Here is a 23,518-nt window from a genome sequence, read left to right as displayed (position 1 = left end):
GGACTGGAAGAAAGGGGGCGGTACGTGTGAAGGGAAGAGGTGGAGCATCTAACTCTACAGGACCTGGAGTATAGAGATGAGTCAGAAATGTGGGAAACACTCACCCAGGATCACGAAGCGAGACGGGTGGCAACAGTAAACCCTATGCTATTGAATACAGCTGTTTGAGGGAGTAGAGAGCTAGGTTCCCTGATGCCAGCAACGGGACCATGGCCTCAGGCAAGCTGCAAAAACTTTTGCTTTGCACCTTTTCAGTTAGTGGCACTAGAAAGGAAGGGAAACACATTTGCAGACTCAGAAGTGATGAAGGTTTGCAATGTACTGATTGAGGTGAGCTCCTCTATGGAACAACCCTTGGAGGGGGTGGGGGGTATCCCCATGCCATGGTGATGGGGAATCTGTAATATAAGAATCAGACCGTTTTCGCTAATACCCAGATACTTGTGTTCTGTTTGAGGGAATTCATTATTGCTGCGGAAGTGTTTCCAACTCACTAACGTGAAGGCGAACCTGAGGGGGCAGGAGGGAACAGCGAGCAGCATCAGTGGGCAAATCGCAAGGAATAGTTTCCGAAGATAAACAAACGGGCCAATTCTGAATAAGTCGCATGTGAAGTGAACCTTTCGCGGTGTTGTGCTTCAGGCTTCCTGCTATCTAGTGTCAGAAGTGGGAGTGATGAAACACCAAAATGACATGATACTAAAAACTGACACTTGAGTGCAATCTGCCAGCATGGCCAGAAGGGCCCTTTTAGTACTGTACCTGCCCTCAATGATGGTGATGACGTCGTCCATCTGGATATGAAGCTTGTCAGGCTCCTCAAAGTCCTGCAGCGCCCTCATGTCTGTCGGCTGTGCCTGGAACAGGGAGAGAGCAAAGCATCAAACTGAGAAGGAGAGCTAAAATATCAGCAAACAACTGCCCCCTCCATTACTGCCTCCCGTCACTCATGCACCTGATGCCATCACTGGCCCTCAGCTGGTGCAACTCAACATTTCATACTCCCTCATGAGCTTGAACTAAACTACAGTAGTGATACCTGCCTGGAAGTGAAATATTTATTTGACAAGTATCACTGTGTAATGTTACCATTAATTGCTTTTTCAGCTGCCCTAATTGAGTTGACCATGTAACTCTTAAAAGGCGACACCTAGTGTCCCTCATTTCATACCTCACACTCTAGGAAGGCAGGAGAGACTCATCTGCATCACCTCTGCAAAGAGCAGTACATAAGTTCCCCATCAACAATAGGTGGAAACACTGCACTTTGCTGTGACTGGTCTGAACACTGCGCATCATGACTTAAGAAATGTATAAGGTGAGGGATGCATCAACCCTGTGTTCCCCTCTGACTCTCTAAATCGGTCAGACCTCAGCCCTCAATGCACAAATGAAAGAACCAGACAAGGAGCGGGATGGTGGTACTATACAGGAGTCTATGAATCCACATGCTAAAGGGACCACAGGTACCTTACATCAAACTCCTCTCTACTTACACCTTCTAGGTAAAGATTACGAAGCGGAAACCAGGGACAGGTTGAGTCCACCTTAGGTCAATGCAAACAATTCACAAGGTACTGCCTGGCCAAACTGAGCATGAACTCTTACACTGCTGAACAACAGATGGACCCTCCCCACCAATAGCAAACAAAATGGAGTCTTGTATCCGTCAACCTCTGGCCACACCACACTTACCTCCACCAAGAAGTCACGCAGGGCTAGGAACGTGGGGCGATCCTCAGGCTTGTGGGCCCAGCACTGCAACATCACATTGTAAATGTCCTGAGGGCAGTCCTCAGGCCGTGGCAAGCGTTCGCCATCCTTGTCGATTTTGTGGAGAATCTAAACAGAAATGGTACGAGAAATTACTTTTACATACAATGTGCCAGATTTGTGGCCAGTTATTACTGCAGGTAGTAGCCCACCTTTTATCGACTTCAGAAGGAGGAAAGGCTAAGTCAGCTTACCAGAATTTCAATCTATAATTTACTGGATAAACACAAATAAATGCAATGAGCTCTGTTAATGATTTACAGAACTGGACAGACGTCACTAAGAGATTGTTTACATGCGTATTCACCTTTGTTCCTCGTCTACATTCCTTTTCCCCTCTTACCTCTAAAAGCGGTCTCTCCCCAGGCCTCACCACTGGACCCTTTGTGTTTAAAAGCCTCCACCACCACCTCTCCATGATTGTACTGAAAGAAGAGGGGATTCAGTGGATAATGTAAAAGGCGTGGGGCTTGGTGCTTGGAGACGAGAGGTGTGAGGTACCCCAGTCTGGAGATCCTTCTTTCTGAGAGCTACCCAGAGGTTGTAGCTGGTTTGAAGATTTAGGAACAGTCATAAGTCTCCAGCCTCGCACTCAAATCCCCTTGCGCTCCTCTCTCCAGCTGTCCTCGTTGAAGCCACAAGAATGCATCTGCCGGGTTCGGCGTCACATCACTTTCAACCAAGAAGGAAGGTCTTTGGTCAATGTTCTCAGGGTGAAGCTCGTTCTAGCAGCCACGGCTGTGGCCTGCGGGAAGATGCAACTAAACAAAGGATTGTGGCCAAGATCACCCATGCAAACTATATGGGCTGCATGTCTATACCCTGCATCCTATGCCCTGCTTTAGCCAACAAACAAGACAAAAGGCCCTAATTTGTGGGATCATATCTTGTTCTAATAAACACACCACTGTGAACGTTACAAAAACACCTGCCACCCCCAAAGACACTGTAAGGAAATGCCTCCTTGGCATGGTTACCCCCTGACTTTTTGCCTTTGCTGATGCTATGTTTTGAATTGAAAGTGTGCTGAGGCCTGCTAACCAGGCCCCAGCACCAGTGTTCTTTCCCTAACCTGTACTTTTGATTCCACAATTGGCACACCCTGGCATCCAGGTAAGTCCCTTGTAACTGGCACCCCTGGTACCAAGGGCCCTAATGCCAGGGAAGGTTTCTAAGGGCTGCAGCATATCTTATGCCACCCTGGGGACCCCTCACTCAGCACAGACACACTGCTTGCCAGCTTGTGTGTGCTGGTGAGAACAAAACGAGTAAGTCGACATGGCACTCCCCTCTGGGTGCCATGCCAACCTCACACTGCCTATGCAGTATAGATAAGTCACCCCTCTAGTAGGCCTTACAGCCCTAAGGCAGGGTGCACTATACCATAGGTGAGGGCACCAGTGCATGAGCACTGTGCCCCTACAGTGTCTAAGCCAAACCTTAGACATTGTAAGTGCAGGGTAGCCATAAGAGTATATGGTCTGGGAGTCTGTCAAACACGGACTCCACAGCACCATAATGGCTACACTGAAAACTGGGAAGTTTGGTACCAAACTTCTCAGCACAATAAATGCACACTGATGCCAGTGTACATTTTATTGTAAAATACACCCCAGAGGGCACCTTAGAGGTGCCCCCTGAAACCTAATCCAACTACCCGTGTAGGCTGACTGGTTCTAGCAGCCTGCCACACTCGAGACATGTTGCTGGCCACATGGGGAGAGTGCCTTTGTCACTCTGTGGCCTGTAACAAAGCCTGCACTGGGTGGAAATGCTATCACCTCCCCCAGGCAGGAGCTGTAACACCTGGCGGTGAGCCTCAAAGGCTTACCCCCTTTGTTCCAGCACCGCAGGGCACTCCAGCTAGTGGAGTTGCCCGCCCCCTCCGGTCACGGCCCCACTTTTGGCGGCAAGGCCGGAGGAGATAATGAGAATAACAAGGAGGAGTTACTGGCCAGTCAGGACAGCCCCTAAGGTGTCCTGAGCTGAAGTGACTAACTTTTAGAAATCCTCCATCTTGCAGATGGGGGATTCCCCCAATAGGGATAGGAATGTGACCCCCTCCCTTTGGGAGGAGGCACAAAGAGGGTGTACCCACCCTCACGGCTAGTAGCCATTGGCTACTAACCCCCCAGACCTAAACACGCCCTTAAATTTAGTATTTAAGGGCTTCCCTGAACCTAAGAATTTAGATTCCTGCAACTTACCGAAGAAGAAGACTGCTGAGCTGAAAACCCCTGCAGAAGAAGAAAGAAGACACCAACTGCTTTGGCCCCAGTCCTACCGGCCTGTCTCCTGCCTTCTAAAGAAACCTGCTCCAACGACGCTTTCTCCAGGACCAGCGACCTCTGAATCCTCAGAGGACTGCCCTGCTTCCAAGAGACCAAGAAACTCCTGAGAACAGCGGCCCTGTTCAACAAAGACTGCAACTTTGTATCCAGAGGAGCAGATTTAAAGACCCCTGCAATCCCCGCAAGAAGCGTGAGCCTTGCAACACTGCACCCAGCGACCCCGACTCGACTGGTGGAGAAACAACACCTCAGGGAGGACCCTCTGGCGACTCAGAGACTGTGAGTAACCAAAGTTGTCCCCCCTGAGCCCCCACAGCGACGCCTGCAGAGGGAATCCCGAGGCTCCCCCTGACCGCGACTGCCTGACTCTAAAATCCCGACGGCTGGAAAAGACCCTGCACCCGCAGCCCCCAGCACCTGAAGGATCGGAACTTCAGTGCAGGAGTGACCCACAGGAGGCCCTCTCCCTTGCCCAGGTGGTGGCTACCCTGAGGAGCCCCCCCCTTGCCTGCCTGCACCGCTGAAGAGACCCCTTAGTCTCCCATTGATTTACATTGCGAACCCGACGCTTGTTTGCACACTGCACCTGGCCGCCCCCGCGCTGCTGAGGGTGTACTTTTTGTGTGGACTTGTGTCCCCCCCGGTGCCCTACAAAACCCCCCTGGTCTGCCCTCCGAAGACGCGGGTACTTACCTGCTGGCAGACTGGAACCGGGGTGACTTTGGGGTTGCTCTGACGGTGGGCTACCTTGGACCCCAATTTGAACCCCGTAGGTGGTTTACTTACCTGCAAGAACTAACAATACTTTACCTCCCCCAGGAACTGTGAAAATTGCACTAAGTGTCCACTTTTAAAACAGCTTATTGTGTTTTATGTAAAAAGTATATATGCTATTGTGATTATTCAAAGTTCCTAAAGTACTTACCTGCAATACCTTTCAAATGAGATATTACATGTAGAATTTGAACCTGTGGTTCTTAAAATAAACTAAGAAAAGATATTTTTCTATAACAAAACCTATTGGCCTGGATTTGTCTCTGAGTGTGTGTTCCTCATTTATTGCCTGTGTGTATGTACAACAAATGCTTAACACTACTCCTTTGATAAGCCTACTGCTCGACCACACTACCACAAAATAGAGCATTAGTATTATCTCTTTTTGCCACTATCTTACCTCTAAGGGGAACCCTTGGACTCTGTGCATACTATTCCTTACTTTGAAATAGTGCATACAGAGCCAACTTCCTACAGACACCGTAGTAACTGTGCAACAGCAAACTTAAGTTGGCACAAAATCTGGATCTCTGACCACCTTTATCACACAATATGGGGTACTCCAGTATATGCATGGGTCCCATATCTAAGGCTGCAGTCTTCCATTAAAGAGATGTCCTTTACCCTGCCCTGGAGGGACACAAAGAAAACCTGTTAAAGGAAGTATCACACATGGAATACAGGGATTTACTCCAGGAATTGTCCAGAAAGTGATACCCGAAAGCGGACACCACCAGGTGCTCGAGGCCACAGACACGCAGGCATACGTTGCGTCATTGGAGCGAGAATGGATGCTGTATCCTCGGAACAGCGCCATGAGCACACCACAAAGATGGTTAAAAGGATTGGAGGCATTCAACGCAGTAAGCAAAGGCAGCGCCACTTGACAAAACATTTGCCAGTCTCACCCACTGCACCCTCCAACCCCCCAGAAGTTCTGAACAGTTCTCATGTCACTCCTTGGACAATAAACTAGACTAAAGATTGGTAGTAGTGGAATAAACCCAGCACCTCCTCATGCAAAAACATCCAGTATTTTAGTGGGAGATGTGAACAGAAATGAAAACACTTTTACTTGTTGCTGATCAGGCAAACAAGCCTGACAACCCAGAGTTAGGGGGTCATTCTGACCCTGGCGGTAAAAGGCAGTTACCGCCGGTCAGAAGACCGCCATAACACCGCAGCGGCCGCGGTAACCCGCCAGGGTCATTCTGACCCACAACTGGCAAACCGCCAAAAACCCGACCTCCACTGAAGGCCGCCACATCAGCGGTCAGCGATAAACTGGAGATGACCAAGCCTCCACCGTCACGCCAACAGAAATACGCCCATGCCATTACGACCCACGAATCCACGCGGCGGTCTTTCAACCGCGGTATCCCATTGGCGGTACACACCGCCGTGGTCAAAATACACACACACCTACAAAACACTGCCACATTGGACAATTACAAATACACACACCTGATACACATACAAACACCACTCCCACACAATCAATACGATATAAAACACACACCCACATCACCCACAAACCGCCACAAATCGAAATTCAGAGACAAGGCGCAATACACAGAGAGAGAGCACAGGGAACGCAAAACACAACACACACAGGAACCCAACATCATCCCCCACACTACATCTACGCACAAAACACCACACACCACTACACTCATCACCACAAACACCACCCCACACCTCATCCACACCACCCCATGGCACCCCAAAGACACCCCAGGTTCTCGGACCAAGAACTCAGGGTCATGGTGGAGGAAATAATCAGGGTAGAGCCCCAGCTCTTCGGCACACAGGTGCAGCACACCACAATAGCCAGGAAGGCGGAGCTATGGCAAAGGATCGTCGACAGGGTCAACGATGTGGGACAGCATCCCAGAAATCGGGAAGACATCCGAAAGCGCTGGAACGACCTACGGGGGAAGGTGCGGGCGATGGTGTCAAGACACAACATCGCTGTGCAGAAGACTGGCGGCGGACCCCCACCCACTCCACCCGAATTCACAGCATGGGAGCAAGAGGTCTTGAACATCCTGCATCCTGAGGGCCTCGCTGGAGTAGGCGGAGGAATGGACTCTGGTAAGTCTAATCTCAACTGCTTCCCCCCCCCCAACCACCAGCATGCCAACCCACACCCCCACCCTCACCCCCAACCGCCCAGCACATATCCTCCCTGCTAATGTCTCACCAGCACAACCCACCCAAACCAACACCAACCCCTGAATGCCAACACAAACCATGGACACCCATCACCTAAGCATGACCACTGCACATACCCATCCCCCCCCCAAACCACCCTCACAACTCCTCCCACAAGGGAATGCCAGCACTGGGGGACAAGGGCACCCACAAATCGCACGCCATGGCACACACAGAAGCAATAACCATACTCTTTTACCCCTGCAGGGCCCGAACGCCAACACACCGGCCCGGAGGGTCCAGAAATGTCCATCCCACCCCCAGAACAGGCCCCCAGTGATGACAGCAGCTCTGTCGACCTAGAACCTGATGACCAGCCCGGACCATCGGGGACCTCTAGACAGTCGGTTCCCCTCAGGCAGCCACAGGCCACAGCAGACCTACCCCCCTCTGGAAACCCCAGCACAGCACCCACCCACCGGGCCCATGCCTCTGTCTCCAGGACAGGTCAAGCAGCGGTGTGTCTACCACTACAGGGCACCCAGGGCAACCCACCAGCCCAACAACAACAGGGACCTGGGGGCAGTGGTAGTGGGCACACCGGCCAGGGGACAGAGGCCCAGGAACAAAGGGGAACTGGGAGGGATGCTGTGCGACAGAGGGAGGACAGGCCTAGGGAACCCACTGTCCAAGAGGCCCTCACCACCATCATGGGTGCGTACCACCACTCCCAAGAGACGATGGCGACGGTCCTGGCCAGGTTCCAGGAGATCCAGGCCATGCAGGAGGGCCAGTACATGGGGTTCCGGGAAGAACTGCGCAGCATCAGTTCCGCAATGGGTACAATCGTGGTGGCACTCAACCAGATTGTCACCACATTGCGGGACCATGTGGCCCCCCAAAGGGCCCCTGCCACTAGCATGGAGGAAGAACAGCCCACCACCTCTGCCGGCGCTAGTGGTCAGGAGGCCCCGACACAACAGCAACGGGCCACCCGGACCCCACCCCCTGCAGAACATGAACCACCCCGCAAGAAAGGCCTGAGACCTAGGAAGAAGACAGAGTAGGATGTCAAGACCCCCGCCATGCACGGATCCACCCGGATGACATCCCACTGTCCCACTTGTTCACCCTGTCCAACCTTGAACTGCCCCTGCTCCACCTTCCACAGGCATATGGACAATGCACCTGTGCGAACGAAACTCTGGACTCTGCCATGGACATGCCTCCACCATCACCCATCACCCTTTTTGAACTATACACCAATTTTTGCACTTCAATAAACACAATTATTGCACAAAAACCATCTGGAGTCTGCTATTTATTTTTTTAAACCAAATGTATTCGATATAACCAACCAAAAATGTCCAATTACAAGGTGATGACAACATACCAGTGTCACACAGGGGTAGTCCATGGGGAAATAAACCAGAGGGCACTCCGTGGGGACCAGATCACTGAAATAGGAAGGCAAATTCACAACTAAGTTACCATACATTGGGGTGACAGGTCAGACAGTAGAGAGCCAGTACTGTTACAGATATAATAAAATGCAGGAGTAGATTCTTACCCGTGTGTTACTGGAAATACTGCAGTATCACTCTGTCCCTGTTGTCTGTGTCGTCCTCTTCGTCTTCCTCCTCTTCACTCTCCGCAGGCTCCACAGCGGCCACAACACCACCATCTGGACCATCCTCCTGCAGGAAAGGCACCTGGCGTCGCAAAGCCAGGTTGTGAAGCATGCAGCAGGCCACGATGATATGACACACCTTCTTTGGCGAGTACATTAGGGATCCACCTGTCATATGCAGGCACCTAAACCTGGCCTTCAGGAGGCCGGAGGTCCGCTCGATCACCCTCCTAGTACGCCTATGGGCCTCATTGTACCGTTCCTCTGCCCTTGTCCTGGGATTCCTCACTGGGGTCAATAGCCAAGGCAGGTTGGGGTAACCAGAGTCACCAATTAGCCACACACGCTGTCTCTGTAGCTGTTCCATCACATAAGGGATGCTGCTATTTCGCATGACGTACGCGTCATGCACTGACCCTGGGAACTTGGCATTTAAATGGGAGATGTACTGGTCAGCCAAACAGACCACCTGGACATTCATCGAATGATAACTTTTTCGGTTCCTGTACACCTGCTCATTGTCTTTGGGGGGGACCAGAGCCACATGGGTACCATCAATGGCACCAATGATATTGGGAATGTGTCCAAGGGCATAGAAATCACCCTTCACTGTAGGCAAGTCACCCACCTCAGGGAATATGATGTAGCTCCGCATGCATTTCATCAGCGCAGACAACACTCTGGACAATACCTTTGAAAACATAGGCTGAGACATCCCAGATGAAATGGCCACTGTAGTTTGAAATGATCCACTAGCCAAAAAATGGAGTACTGACAGCACCTGCACTAGAGGCGGAATCCCTGTGGGTTGGCGGATGGGTGACATCAGGTCTGGCTCCAGCTGGGCACACAGTTCCTGTATAGTGGCAGTGTTGAGTCTGTAGGTGAGTATGACATGTCGTTCTTCCATTGTTGACAGGTCCACCAGCGGTCTGTACACAGGAACATTCCTCCGTCTCCTCGCAAGTCCCAGCGGACGGTGCCTAGGAAGGACAACATGGAGCACAGAGTCAATCAACCCACAGGTAAGTTCCCACAGCCTGCACAGTACACGAATCTCTCTGGATTGAATGGCTTGTATGAGTGTCGATGTAAGGCCTAGCCATGTGTGACGCAGTAGGAATTAAGCCATGTGGGCCCTTGAAATGGCGGCTGCCTGACCTGTGAAGTGTGACAATGTGAAGTGAGGTCATTGCGCTGGCGTGGCACGCCGTGGCGGTAGGCGGTCGGAGACCGCGGCGCAAAGCAGCATTGGTTAACATTGAACCCTATGGGTTTCAGGAGCCAATGACGATGTGCGCCGGCGGTCGCGGTACGCACCGCCGCGGTACGCACCGCCGCGGGCGTGACCGCCATTTTCTCTCTGCTTAATCACACGAGACCTGAGCATCAACAGGAGAGGACCTATACTGCAAGTGCTGCTGTGACCTCGGTCTGGAAGTGACAATGGCTGCTGCGACTGGGGAAAGGGCCCCCGCCTTCAGTTCCGAAGAGTTGGAGAAGCTTGTGGACGGGGTCCTCCCCCAGTATGCGCTACTCTACGGTCCTCCAGACCAACAGGTGAGTCCCCGGAGGGCCATGCAACGGACTCCGACATGACCAGCGAGACGGAGGGCGAGGGGGGCTCCACCACGGGGACCCGTGCAGACGTCAGTGACACCGACACGTCCTCGGATGGGAGCTCCCTTGCAATGGCGGCAACATCCATGCCCACCGAAACTACAGGTACAGCTGCCACCCAGCGCACCAGCACCGCCCTCCCAGCAGCCCGTCGGCCTTCGAGCCCGTGCCCGCACGGCCAGGAAGCCGGCCATCTCCTTCGCCCCAGGCACCTCAGGCCCTGCCCCTGTCACCCCTGCTGCCCTCAGTGAGGAGGTCATTGACCTCCTGAGGACCATCATTGTTGGGCAGTCTACCCTTTTGAATGCCATCCAGGGTGTGGAGAGGGAGGTGCATCAAAGCAATGCATACCTGGAGGGCCTTCATTCGGGTCAGGCTGCCCAGCAGCGATCGTTCAACGCTCTGGCCTCAGCACTGACGGCAGCGATTGTCCCTGTCTCCAGCCTCCCTCTTCTAACTCCCTCCACCCAGTCCCACTCCCCTGTTCCTCTGCCTATCCCATCCACACCTACAGACCAGCCTGCACACACCTGAACACCCAAGGGAAGCTCATCCAGACATAAGCACCACAGAACACACAAGCATTCACACAAGCAACATACAGATGCAGACATGCCAACAGCCACTACCTCCTCTGTGTCCCCCACCTCCTCGTCTCCCTCCTCCCTCCCTGTGACGTCTACACTCACACCTGCATGCACACCACCATCAGCCAGTACACCCATCACCAGCACACCCTTCAGCCCAGTCCGCACACGTGCAGTCACCACCCCCACTGCCATGTACACGTCCCCTGTGTCCTCTCCCAGTGTGTCTGTCACCCCCGCTTCCAACCCACACAAACGCAGGCAGGCACCCAACCAACAGCCAGCCACCTCACGTCAGCCTCCAGCCCAAGCACCTGCAACCAAAGACACCAGACTTGACTCTCCTACAACCACATCCTCTTGCTCCACTCCCATATCCACTCCAGCTACCCTTCCCTTTGCTCCTAAAAAACTATTCCTCTCTAAAGTGAACATCTTTTCCTCACCTGACCCACCCCCTCCATCTCGTAAGAGTTCCAAAAACACCTCAGCCACAACCAGCCCAGCAACTCCCAAGAACGTTGTGCCTGGTTTTTGGAGTCCGCCCTTTCCTTGGGCAGGGACATCGGCCAGCAGCAAAGGCACAGCCAGCCCCCCTCCTCCCCCCCCTCCTCCACCGGGAAGAGGAGCAAAAAACTGAAGGGCAGGCGCGAGAGGCCTGATACGCCTGCCCCCAAGGAGGGTAGCCTTGCACCGTCACCTGCCACATCGGGTAAGGGAGCTAAGGGCCACGGAGAGTCTGCCAAGGAGGGCAAGGGCAGCAAAGCGCCAAAGGCAGGGAGCAGCCGACCTGGCCATGAGGGCCCCACCAGCCCCATTCCGGGGGTATCGGAGGAGACCCAGGGCCCCAGGACTCCATCACAGGAGGGCCCCGCAACGGAAAGGTCCGATGCTGACTGAGCGGGAAGTATTGGCCAGGTGTGGTTCACTCGAAACACAAGACAGGCACTGCTGAACAGGCCCCGCCGTGAGAAGCACTGCTGAACAGGGCCCCGCCAAGACAGGCACCGCTGAACAGGGCCCGCCGTGAGAAGCACCGCTGAACAGGCCCCACCGTGAGAAGCACCGCTGAACAGGGCCCCGCCGTGAGAAGCACCGCTGAACAGGGCCCCGCCGTGAGAAGCACCGCTGAACAGGGCCCCGCCGTGAGAAGCACCGGTGAACAGGGCCCCGCCAAGACAGGCACCGCTGAACAGGGCCCGCCGTGAGAAGCACCGCTGAACAGGGGCCCGCCGTGAGAAGCACCGCTGAACAGGGCTCCGCCGTGAGAAGCACCGCTGAACAGGGCCCCGCCGTGAGAAGCACCGCTGAACAGGGCCCCGCCGTGAGAAGCACCGCTCCGCTGGGCCCTCCTGTCAAGCACCGCTCCGCTGGGCCCTCCTGTCAAGCACCGCTGGCCCATTGGCAAGCCCGGTTCTGTGTCGGGAAGGGCTTCACGAGGCACTCTGCCCACCATGCCTCCTCCATGACCAGTGGACTCTGTAATCCACCTGATGGACTGTGGCTTTGCACTCCCCAGGATGGCACAGTGGGCAATCCACCCACTGTCGAGACTTGAGAGACTGTGGCTTTGCACTCCCCAGGATGGCACAGTGGGCATGGAGGCCCTTCGTGGATCTGGCGTCGTGGACTCATGTGGCTGAGGTGCCCCCCCTTCCCTTCCCCCTGAGGTGCCAGTATTTTATTATTGTGATGCCCCAGCAGTGTTCTCTCCAATGGACTCGATCTCGTGTGTGGGCTTTGCCCATGTGTTGCTGCACATTGGCCCACGGACATTTGAACTTTGCAAAAATGTGCCGGACTTTTGCTACTTGTATATATATAGTTCTAGATGTGTAATAATTCTGTATATATTGCTAAGTTCGCTATACTTCATTATTGCTATAATATAGTTCTATTTTTACAATCATTGCCTTTTGTCTTTGCATTTTTGTTTTGGGGGTTTGGGGGTGTCACTCTGACTTTTTAATCTGCATTGGTGTGTAGGTATTTCGGTGGGGGTGAGGGTGGGGGTGGGTGGGTGTCGTATGTGTGTGCCCGTAACCTTTCCTCCTCCCCCCTCCCCTGTGTTGTAGGTGCAGTACTCACCGTTGTCGTCTGCGGCGACCTTCGTGATCCTGGAAGATGAGCAGGAAGGCAATGGCTGGGAGGATGTGAAGTTCCGGTTCCATGCTGTTCCGATTCCGCGTGGAGTGTGTCGAGGTGAGCGTTTTCCATTGGAAATGTCTGTTTCCGCTGTGTTTTTATCGGCGGGGCTCCCGCCCCGGAAAAGGTGGCGGATTGGTGAGTCGTGATAGGGTGGGCGGTACATTGTCTGCCGCCTGGCTGTTGGCGGTGACCGCCGCGCTGTTTGTTTGTGCCGCCGTGGCGGTCGGAGTGTTAAAGCGGCGGCCTGTGTTGGCGGTTCCCGCCAGGGTCAGAATTCCATTTTTTGGACCGCCAGCCTGTTGGCGGGTTGGCCGCCGCTTTAACACTGACCGCCAGGGTCAGAATGACCCCCTTAGTGTCTTATTACTCTAAAAGACCAATACAGAATATTGAACATCAAACATAACATTTAGGATGCGTACTAGATTGCGTAAAATTTAGATCCTTTTATTGACAAGTCTTATGAATCTTCAACAGTCGACACGTGTTTTGTCACAAATGTGACTTTTTCAAGGCTACGCATAGTCTTATGATTGCCCAAAGGGCAGATGCAACTAATGTAAACCACGTCTCCAAACAGTGGTCAAATAAAGAAACCATCTTATTGAGCTGGAAAAAATAGTCATATAGACTATGGAAAGTCAGGCCATAGGACTTTATTCTGGACAACAATCTATTGGTGCTCAATGAGTGTTGCAAAAACAGCAAGAAAGGCAATATAATATTCACTCTTGAAGTGATTATGATTGTTACCAAGCGGAGCCCTGATGATGCACCATGATCAGTCCTTCTGAAGTCCTGCGCGTGGTAGCGCAATGTCACAGTAGCCATACTGTTATGGGATTATTTTTTAACTTGTTGAATTACTGAAATGTATGTGTACAAAGAGTATTTGATGTTCAATTCTCCTTGGACAATGACAACCTCCGTTGAGTAGGGGAATGTCCAGGTCCTAAGTCTCAAAGGCAACTGAGCACTCACAGGAGCACAGAAGCTGAGTTAGACCATCCCAACCAGTCAACAAGGCAATTCCCATCTCATAATGCAGAATAAGTCCTACTGACAAGGACCTAGGCGCTGGTGGCCTCCTTGTGTTGCAGCATTTATGCAATCACTAGATTTGCGAGCATCTCAGATCTCAGCAATTGGACAAATATTACAGAGCTTTGAATGGTCAAGCGATGTCTCAGCTAAGACATTTTCAGAGCAGTAAGATAACCTCTCATTTTAAAACTCACATTCTGTATTACTCATTACTGCGAGTACAAGGATTAAAATGCCACCTGAATGCAGAAGAATGGGGTGCACGCCCTCCCTTGACATGGCCCAGCTCCCTTTACGCACCTGACTGCCGTTTAAGCCAACCCAAGGCTCCTGGCCGTAGGTGCACATCTCCCAGAGCGTCACGCCAAACATCCATGTGTCGCTGGCATGGGAGAAGGTGCGAGTCTTCAGGCTCTCAGGGGCACACCTGCCAGCGGAGGAGACAAGCAGAAAACAATGGATTAGTTTGCTCTTCTCTGAGCCCCAGGACTTCTTACTTGTGCTAATAGCCACAGTCAGTTCCATCTTAAGGATTTTGACGGACCCAGGCAAAACATAATTTGTGGTCCCCTGTTCAAAACAACCTTTGAGTTCTCATCATGCCAAACAATACTGAATACAAGTTAAAATTTCAGAAACAACCATTCAAATAGGATTAGAATCTGCCTTAGGATGAGACTGGGTACAGAGAGATTGAGACAGTCAAGGGTAAAGGCGCACAGAGAGAAGAAGAGAGGTTATAATAGAGAAATAGAAAAGTCCGAGGTCCATTAGAGAAAGTTCACTTTTCAAGGGGGCATCTCTGAAATCTCACACACTACGAAAACACGAGGATGACCCCTCGTCTGCCCCTCAGCCCCTGATGCTCTGCTCTAGACGACGATGCGCGTCTCGAACCAAGACTGATGTCTACATCGTGGGCTTCCGTCTGACCACAGCCTCCCCATGTGCTGCCACGATTGTCGCTCCCCATGCATACGGCATGCCTCTTCTGGTGCTTAACCCTCCCCGAGCGCACCACCCAACTACTTTTTAACCTTACGCTGTGGCCATTTTTCATTCATATCAGGACTACTTTTGTCTTTTTAAAATTGGTGACCGGTCCGCCACACGCTATGAGCGCTAGGGCGTTGAAGTCAGTCCCCTTTCTTCCACAAGGGAGGGTAGCAGTCGTGCTACGCTACTGCAGCGTATATGCGCTATAAATGTGAAACGCTCCCACTTTCGCATAATTACTGACGCTCCTCTTTTTTTTTTTTTTGCTTCTCCTGTCCCGAATACCCTCCTCAGGATGGCTGTTTCCATTCGCTCCGAGTGAGAGCTCATATACCGCACATACCACATAACATGAAGCGAGCTCCATCCCTGACTCCCATATCAGCAAACCTTTTCCTCAGGGAAGCCAAACACTCACCCACTCTACCCCAACCCTACCCACGCTCAGTGTTTGAAGGTTGCTAATCACTGACATCACTTCCACAGCCATAGTTCCCGAGACATCTGAGCACTAACTAATGCAGACACTTAAAACTTTTTTTGTTTTAATTTTATAATTGTTTACAACTTTTTATGTAGCGATTCAGCCGCTAGCACGAAATTTGTTAATGAGCCCTCATATTTACTCTTTGTGATCAATACTTTTCACCACTCCTGATAATAAAGATGGCCGCCTCCAAGCACACTATCCCAGCCTTTAACGGATGCTCCCGCACAGTGTTGCCCCTTGTCTGTCTCCATCGACTCTGCACAATATTGCACCTTCAGCTTCAGTCCTGAGCTATAGCGTATCGTGCACGCGCAGTTTCAATGCTTATCCTCATGTGAGTTGTAATTTGCTAAGACGGTGGTTCCCAACCTTTTGACTTCTGTGGACCCCCACTTTATCATTACTGGAACCTGGGGACCCCCACTGAATCATTATTTGAATCCGGTGACCCCTCACTGAGTCATTACTGAAAGCTGGTGATCTAATCTGTTAATATTATTTAATTTTCTAAGCAGTCGCGAACTACCTGAGAAGGCTCCGCGGACCCCCAGGGGTTCTCGGATCACAGGTCGGGAATCACTGGTCTAAGAGCTTGTTGAATGTTATGCAGCTTCTACCAGACTTCATTAGCGGCACTCCTCACACCGAGACACAGCGTTGTTGCTTTACATCTTCACGTCAGTGAGTGGAGACAGTAATATGGAGAGAAATGGGGAACAACAACAAAAAAGACGCCAAGGTAAGTGCGACGTTTTTGTGGCACTTTATTTCCCTGCTTGTGAGCGGCGTTACTTCACTTGATGTTTCCGTGGGACAGGCTTTAGGCCCAAACAAGGTAGGGAGGAAATTCTTATAAGCTTGCTGGCCACCTGTCTTGTTTTAGAAGCTGCACTTCTCGACAGAGGTGCAATCCTTTTATTTGGAGAGTGCCATCACGTTTCAGAAGCAAGTAAGTATTCTAGGCCAGGGTATCCACATTTTTTTCCACTTGAAGCACTGGGTGGAACTAACAACATGCCTTCGTTCCAGTACTTCTTCAACTCATTATTTGTGCAACAAACTGCCGACCCTCCAACCATGTGGTCTAGGCAGAACGCGTCCTTTAAACCCACAAGCGAAATAAAAGACTCTCAGCATCCCTCACTCTCATAAGAGTCCCCTCTTTAACGCCCAACCTGATGGCTTCCCATGTGGCTTTGCACAACGAAACTCAAAGGTGTGTCCTGCCTGCGCCCCAAAATCCTGGGAACCCATACTGTCCCTCCTACCCTCCACTCTATCTCTACCCTGGCTTTATTCTCTCTTTTCACCCCATCGCTCTGTTCTGCCCTTCTCCTCTCCTCTCCCACTTCTTTCAGTTCTCCCTCTCCACCCTCCTTCGCCTTCCTTCTCATATATACAAAACCCTTGATGCTGCGGTGCCTTGGACCATGATTTAGTTTCAGCTACGAAGGGATGCTCCAGGAAGAGGGCTAAGAGACACTACCATTGACAAAGCCAATAGCTCTTGCATAACAAGTTCGTAAAGCCTGTTTACTTGCTGTTGTTGCCTACATGACCCCTGTGACCTGACAGCAAGGGTAGAACTAGGGGTACCAATAGCTAAACTAGCTGTAGATAGCAGCAGCTGCCCTTGACTGCACATATTTGATGCCCTTAGACTAAACTTTTCAGCTATGAAGGCATTTCTTTAGCTACGTGAACAATGTCCCGCCAGCTGTAACAACACAAGGCTAGCTCGGACACGTAAACGGCCAAGCTCAGAGCTCTGCAATGACCGTGTCTGCAGAGTGGATCCAAATTTTCTACCAAGCCAGTCCTAAACACTGATCCAAAACAAATGTTCCTAAGAAGTTATATCTTCCAAAAAAAATCTGTGAACAAGTTACTCACAGTCTCTCTTTGTAACTCTACCCTTCCAAGCTGGGCTTGCTTTCAGAGCAGGGGCCGAGTGGCATGAGGCGTTGGCACTTTGTAGCAATAGGTTGGAAGTGAAAGTTGAGAAGTGGCGAGGGCAGAAAAATACAAAGTAGAGGGGACGGGTATTGGAAAATTGAAGGAGCAGAAGAAATCAAAGAGACAACAGTAGGAAGCAGATAGAGAAATGGCTTCGGCAAGAGCTGGAAACAGGGTGTATACACCTTACAGCAGCAAGAGACACCACCAGTTCAACGAGTAAGAGAAGCCGCCCTAACGCAGCATGAGCCCAGAAGAGGCAGCTCGTGCCATGCAGGAAGAGTTGAACCAGTATCAATAATAAAGTACACTGTTCCACAAAAAAAGGGAAGAAACACACCTAACAAACAGGGAGGCATGCATCGTAAGGAGCGGAACAGCCCTCACACATCCAATAGGATGTCAAGCTTCATCACTGGGCAAGCTCCTCTTCAGACCAGCACTGCAACGTGCTTTTAGGGAAAAGGAAGAGGCTCTTAACCGGAGATTTATCTACCAATGGTAAATGTGCCTATTGTGGACACCAACTCTAGATGTGTGGAGGAGAGAAAAAAAAGAGTGAGGGCTGTTACGCTCCTTACGATGCATGCCTCTCTGTTTTTTAGGTGTGTTTCTTCCCTTTTTTTTGTGGAACAGAGTAATTTATTATTGATACTGATTGCATTAGGGAGAGTGTACACTGGACCCGTAATCTCCCTGTTCCCTCTTTCATTATTTGGAAGAGTTGAACCACCATGCTGTGGGCACACAAACCTCCCACTAGTGAAGTTCTAGCATTCATAATTTCTGTAGGGTCTCCATAAGAACAGGTACTTTTTCGCACACCGTAATAAGTTGCATTCCAGACCCCTCTTCCTTGGAGGTCTCAAAACTAGCACTGTTTTCCACTATTTAAGCGAAGAGGTTACACCAAAGTCTAATAATGGGCAGTGAGTAAGAGAAGCTACAGGAGGCCTTTACTCACCTGAGTAAAGTACACAAACAAAGTGATGGATGGAATACTTTAATTAAACTCAGCCACCTTACATATGGTTGGGTCAAAACTGAGGTGGACGGTGTGCAAAATAACGATGGACTGGCATGCAACCCAGAGTAATTACCAGTGATTGGGATTTATTCAATCCATCACTTTTTTGTAAACTTCAGTGTGTCAATTAACGTGAGATCGATATGCCCAGATGTGGGTCCCATTCACACTGAGTCACTGAAACCAAACTATACCTGTCTGATGAGCCCTAACTGGGCCAAAAAACAGTCCTGGGTTGCTTGTGTTCCGGTTTAGGGAAGTCCGGGCCATGTAGTTCAGGCTGGACTGTTCCCATTGGAGCAGGGTCAAGACTGATTTGCTGGGTCCAAACTTAGGTAGCATGGTGTGCAAAATAATGATGGACTGGGACATGGCCTGAGTAATTACCAGTGGCTGAGATTAATTGAAGCATTACATCCTTTACTTTTGTGAATACTTTAGTCTACCCTCATGCGGTCTGGAAAGGTTTAGGGCCTCTGAAGAAAAATAGGATTTTGCAGTTATCTAGATAAAAATATGCATCAGAAGACAACAATACTCGGAAAAGACAGGTGGCCTAGATGCAAAGATGACATCCCAGAGGCAGACTAAGTAAGAGCCTAATGGCAGAAAAAGGGTGTTCCTGCTCTAAGAAGACAAAAAACACATATCTTTCTTTTCTCTATTAATTCAGGATGAACAAAGACCATGGAAAGCAAACACTGCCATCACAGAAAAGAAACTACAGCAGGGGTGCATTTTAGATCTAACAAGAAATTAGAGTGTGAGGCAGAAAATGCAGTGAAATAAGATGAAAGGCTCACCATGCGAAGGGAACCTTGCGATGCTCCTGCATGACGTAGTGGTCGTCGTTCTTCGGCAGAGCCCTCATCAAACCGAAGTCTCCGATCTTGACCAGGTCATTGGAGGCCAGCAGGATGTTGCGGGCAGCCAAGTCTCGGTGGATGAACCGCTTGGACTCCAGGTATGCCATCCCGTTAGCAATCTGGATGGCGTAGTGGCAGAGGGTGGAGATGAGGAAGTAATTCTGGTTCTTCCGCAGTCGGTCCAGGAGGGAGCCAAGAGGGGCGAGCTCTGTTACCTGAGGCATAAAATGGAGGGATGCTTAGAACCTAACTGCAGGGATAGACAGACTCCTCCGGTAACTACAGGATCAATCGATTCCAACAACAAATGAGTATTCCCTCTAGAAAATCTCTTAGCTCTCTTGACATATCACAGTGAGGGATGAAAACATAAGGTCTCTAGTGTGGTAACAGAATAATTTCTGACCCTCTAATCTCGTGGCCCTAGGAGGGTCAGTAATCTCACCTTCCTTCGGAAAGTTATCACTGGATGCAGAAAGGGAAAATGATTCCTCTCCCCTTTTCCTGAACTCTTCAAATGTAAGCTTCTTATAAATGTCTGTTCAGCTTCTTAAACTGGTCAAAAAGAAGTCACTGCCTAATTATTTGAGTATTCCACTAGGTATTGGCACATCTTTTATATCTAACTTTACCAGGCATTCAAGTCATCAGCCATATTTAATTATTATCAGGCTTTCTTCTTTTAACTTATTATAGCCTTAGAACCCGCTGTAGCGGGCTCTACCGGCTATTAAAGGCCCGCTCCCGAGTTAAATGCCCGAGCCGAAGGCGAGGGCATTTAACAAGGGAAAGGGCCTTTAATAGCCGGTAGAGCCCGCTACGGCGGGTTCTAAGGCTATTAGAACATTCTGCCACTCAGGGCAGAATGTTCTCTTAAAAAAAACTAATTGCTCACGGAGCCCGAGGGGATTAAAATCCCCTCGGGCTCCGTGAGGCTTTGTTCACAGCTGCTGCTGTGAACAAAGCCCATTGGAATGTTGGCGCTGCGGGCTTTTACCGGCCAGTAAAAGCCTGCAGCACTCCATTGTTTTCAATGGAGCTGCCAACTTCCAATGTTCTAATTATTATTATTTTTTTGTACAGGGATCCCTGTCAGCATTGCCACTTCAGAGCACTAAGAGAAAACATACAGTTTAAAAAGAGGTAAGACATCAAAGTGGTGAGAGACGCAAGACGTGATCACTGATCCAACGTTCTTCAGCTGCAATCCTGGATGAAGGTGTATAATTCGCAAAATAACGGTGGACTCAGATGTGGTCCTATGTAATTACCAGTGGCTGAGATTAATTCAGGCTTTCCATCCATCACTCTTCTGTATACTTTAGTGTGACGCCCTAGGTGGGACTGGTATGCCATGGCACGGATCCCATGAACACTGCCACCGGAACCAAGCTATATCTGACTGATGAGCCCTAACCAGGGGAGAAACCGGCTTGTGTTCTGGTTCATGGAGGATCTGGCCAGGAGATCTGGCCAGGAGATCTGGCTGGACTGTTCCCATGTGGTGCAGGATCAAAGACTGATTTCTATATGGGTGGGTCCAAACTGAGGTGACCCAAAGTAATTACCAGTGGCTGAGATTAATTTAAGCATTCCATCCATCTCTGTTCTGTATACTTCAGTGTGACCTCTTTAGTAGGATGGGTATGTCCAGACGTGGGTCTTGTGCACACTGTCACTGGAACCAAGCCGTACCCCGATTGATGAGCCCATAACGAGGGGGAGACTGGTGCTGGGTTGATGGTGTTCTAGCTCAAGGTGGACCTGGCTGACAGTTCGGGCTGAACCGTTCCCGTTGGAGCAGGGTCAAGACCGATTTTCATAAGGCTCGGTCCAAACTGAGGTGGAACAGTGAGCAGAATCACGATGTATTGCGATGAGGCCCGAGTAATTACCAGAGGCTGAGAGTAAATCAAGCCTTCCACCCTTCACTTTTTGCGTGCGTAAGAGTGACTCCTGAGTGAGGTAGATACCTTAATAAGAGCTCATCGGAATAACTCTGTCCTCAGGCATTTCCTGAAATGAAGATAATTACATAAAGAGCTGAGCTGCAGACTAAATGCTGCAGAGCCTTGGACCTCTGCAAACCACCCCTCATCCTTGTCTTCTGAAGGAGAGGGATGGATCATAATGAATGAGGCAGATCATAAGTCTGTGCTTGTAATATAACCTGCGGCCAGATTTTTTAAAATACCGAGCCCTTTTATCCAGGAGCCACTGCGCATAATACATAGTTTTAAAAGTGATCCTGTACTCCAGCAGAAGGCATATATAACACTGCAAAATCAACTTAATTACTGGGGTTAAAGAAACCCTGAGGGTATCACTCTACGGGTGGAAATGTTTCAACCTCTTTGGAAACCAGATCTGCAGCATTCTTTTGTGAATTATGTTTAAGCCTTGTGGGCAGTCTCTTTATAAGTCCAGGCATGCCTGTGGTTTATGTTCCTAATTAAGAATATGATTTAATAGCAATTATGTCCACAGGACGACTCGGTGAACTGCAAGCTCTCTCCGCTTTTCAACCTTGCATGCTCATTGCAGGAAAGTGCCTCCAACCTCATCCCGAGTACACTCTTCCACGTTCACATGTATCATGAGAAAAGCCTCCAGACTTTTTCTTGAATTCCCTAAAGTCTTAGTGAAGAAACCTCACAATCGCATCGTAAGACGTGTTGCCACCCGTGGGTGCAATCATCCCCGCAGACAGGGTATAGTGAGATCTACCACTAACAGGAAGATGCTTTGCATCTTTTGCAGTATCGGTCCCTTTTTGTAAGCGGTCCATACTAAATCTACCAGTTCGGACGCAGCATTTGTGGCTTTCTGCAGATATTTGTCCCAAGGAGCTGTGCACGGCAGCCATTTGGAAGGAAGCACATTCCTTGTGCAAACAACAATATCTCCCAGAATACAATGGACCTTCCTCAGTTAGCAGTGAGACAAACATGATATTATATGGTGGGGATAAACCTGTATGTATACATACTTGACCGTGACTTATCTGAAGTATCAATGTCCATTCAAATAAGGAGTACTTACGCAAAGTTGCAGGCCGGCTGCTACGAATGACACATCTGAAGCCTTGTACATGGTATTAGCACGCGCCACCTCGACAGCCACCTGCCGACAGAGGCTTGTAAGACCACACAGAGCTCTTAACCATAGTCCCCTGCCTCGTCCTACTCACCATCTTCATGGGGTGTGTGAGGACCACACCATAAAGCCGGATGAGGTTCATGTGGTCCAGGGAATGCATCGCATTAACTTCGCAGATGAAATCATCCAGGGCGTCGGGCTGGGTCAGCACGTCCGACTTCAAACACTTTACTGCCACGTCGATCTAAAGGGAGTCGGGAGAAAAAGGGATGAATTAACAGAAGTAGGACAGCAACATCCACAATACCACCGAAGGAACCATCTCCTTTAATAGAACACACAGCAATATGCTATTGCCTAATACGTTGTCACACCTGACAGCTTTCTTCCAGTGGCACCCATTTAGTTACTTGTGGACAATTTTCCTCATGGGAACAATGCGACAAGGTGTCGCACCTGCTCATGTAGCTGCAAAGGCGTAAGACCGCAGGATGGGGTTGTAGAAGCTTTAAGATACTGCAGCCTACTTGAGAAGGGTTGAACATGGAGTGTTTCATAGAGTGGAGTTTAGAAAAGTGACAGGCCAAATAAGGTGGCACTGCATAGTCCCTGAGTCAACTTTAAAAAAAACATGAAACCACTGAAACACTACTGAATTCTACAAGCTTTTATAACAAAGTTCTACAGCAAACAAACAGATTTGTATAAGTTCAGCAGTAATTTGGCCTCCTTTGAGAAACTGGACAACAGTGACAAGAGAGGGCAGTAAAGAACATTGGTGGGGGCAGGGAAACAGTGCTTAATAATTATAAACCAGCATTTGCAATGCAATGGGTCTCGCATTTGCTCGACTTAGAGCTATTAGCGCTGTAAAGTCCTAACCAGACTTTGACACCTAAATTGAAAATGAAAAGTAAAACCGTTTTACATAAGCAAACGATTTAAAGTGCCACGCCACGAGCGTGAAGGAGCACACAAAATGAAACAGAAGTTCGCTCGCAGTCAAACGTATCTGAAAATGTGCAGCGCGGTCACGCTGCACAGGTATTAAAAAGAAAAAGTA

General features: G+C 50.1%; 1 protein-coding gene across 10 annotated transcripts in view; it reads right to left on the bottom strand.

Moving 5' to 3' along the window:
• Window positions 1-23,518, bottom strand: part of TNK2 (tyrosine kinase non receptor 2) — a 372,582-nt gene that overhangs the window by 139,066 nt on the left and 209,998 nt on the right. For all 10 annotated transcript variants that reach the window (XM_069212823.1, XM_069212824.1, XM_069212825.1 and 7 more), the window contains 5 exons: window positions 22,547-22,699; window positions 19,294-19,571; window positions 14,322-14,448; window positions 1,696-1,842; window positions 763-857 (listed from right to left, as the gene is read on the bottom strand). In XM_069212823.1, coding sequence (XP_069068924.1) covers window positions 763-857; window positions 1,696-1,842; window positions 14,322-14,448; window positions 19,294-19,571; window positions 22,547-22,699 — 800 coding nt within the window. The remainder of the gene's footprint in view (window positions 1-762; window positions 858-1,695; window positions 1,843-14,321; window positions 14,449-19,293; window positions 19,572-22,546; window positions 22,700-23,518) is intronic.

This window comes from Pleurodeles waltl, chromosome 11, assembly GCF_031143425.1.
Source record: "Pleurodeles waltl isolate 20211129_DDA chromosome 11, aPleWal1.hap1.20221129, whole genome shotgun sequence".
NCBI lineage: Eukaryota > Metazoa > Chordata > Amphibia > Caudata > Salamandridae > Pleurodeles > Pleurodeles waltl.
This window is presented reverse-complemented; position numbering and strand designations above follow the sequence as displayed.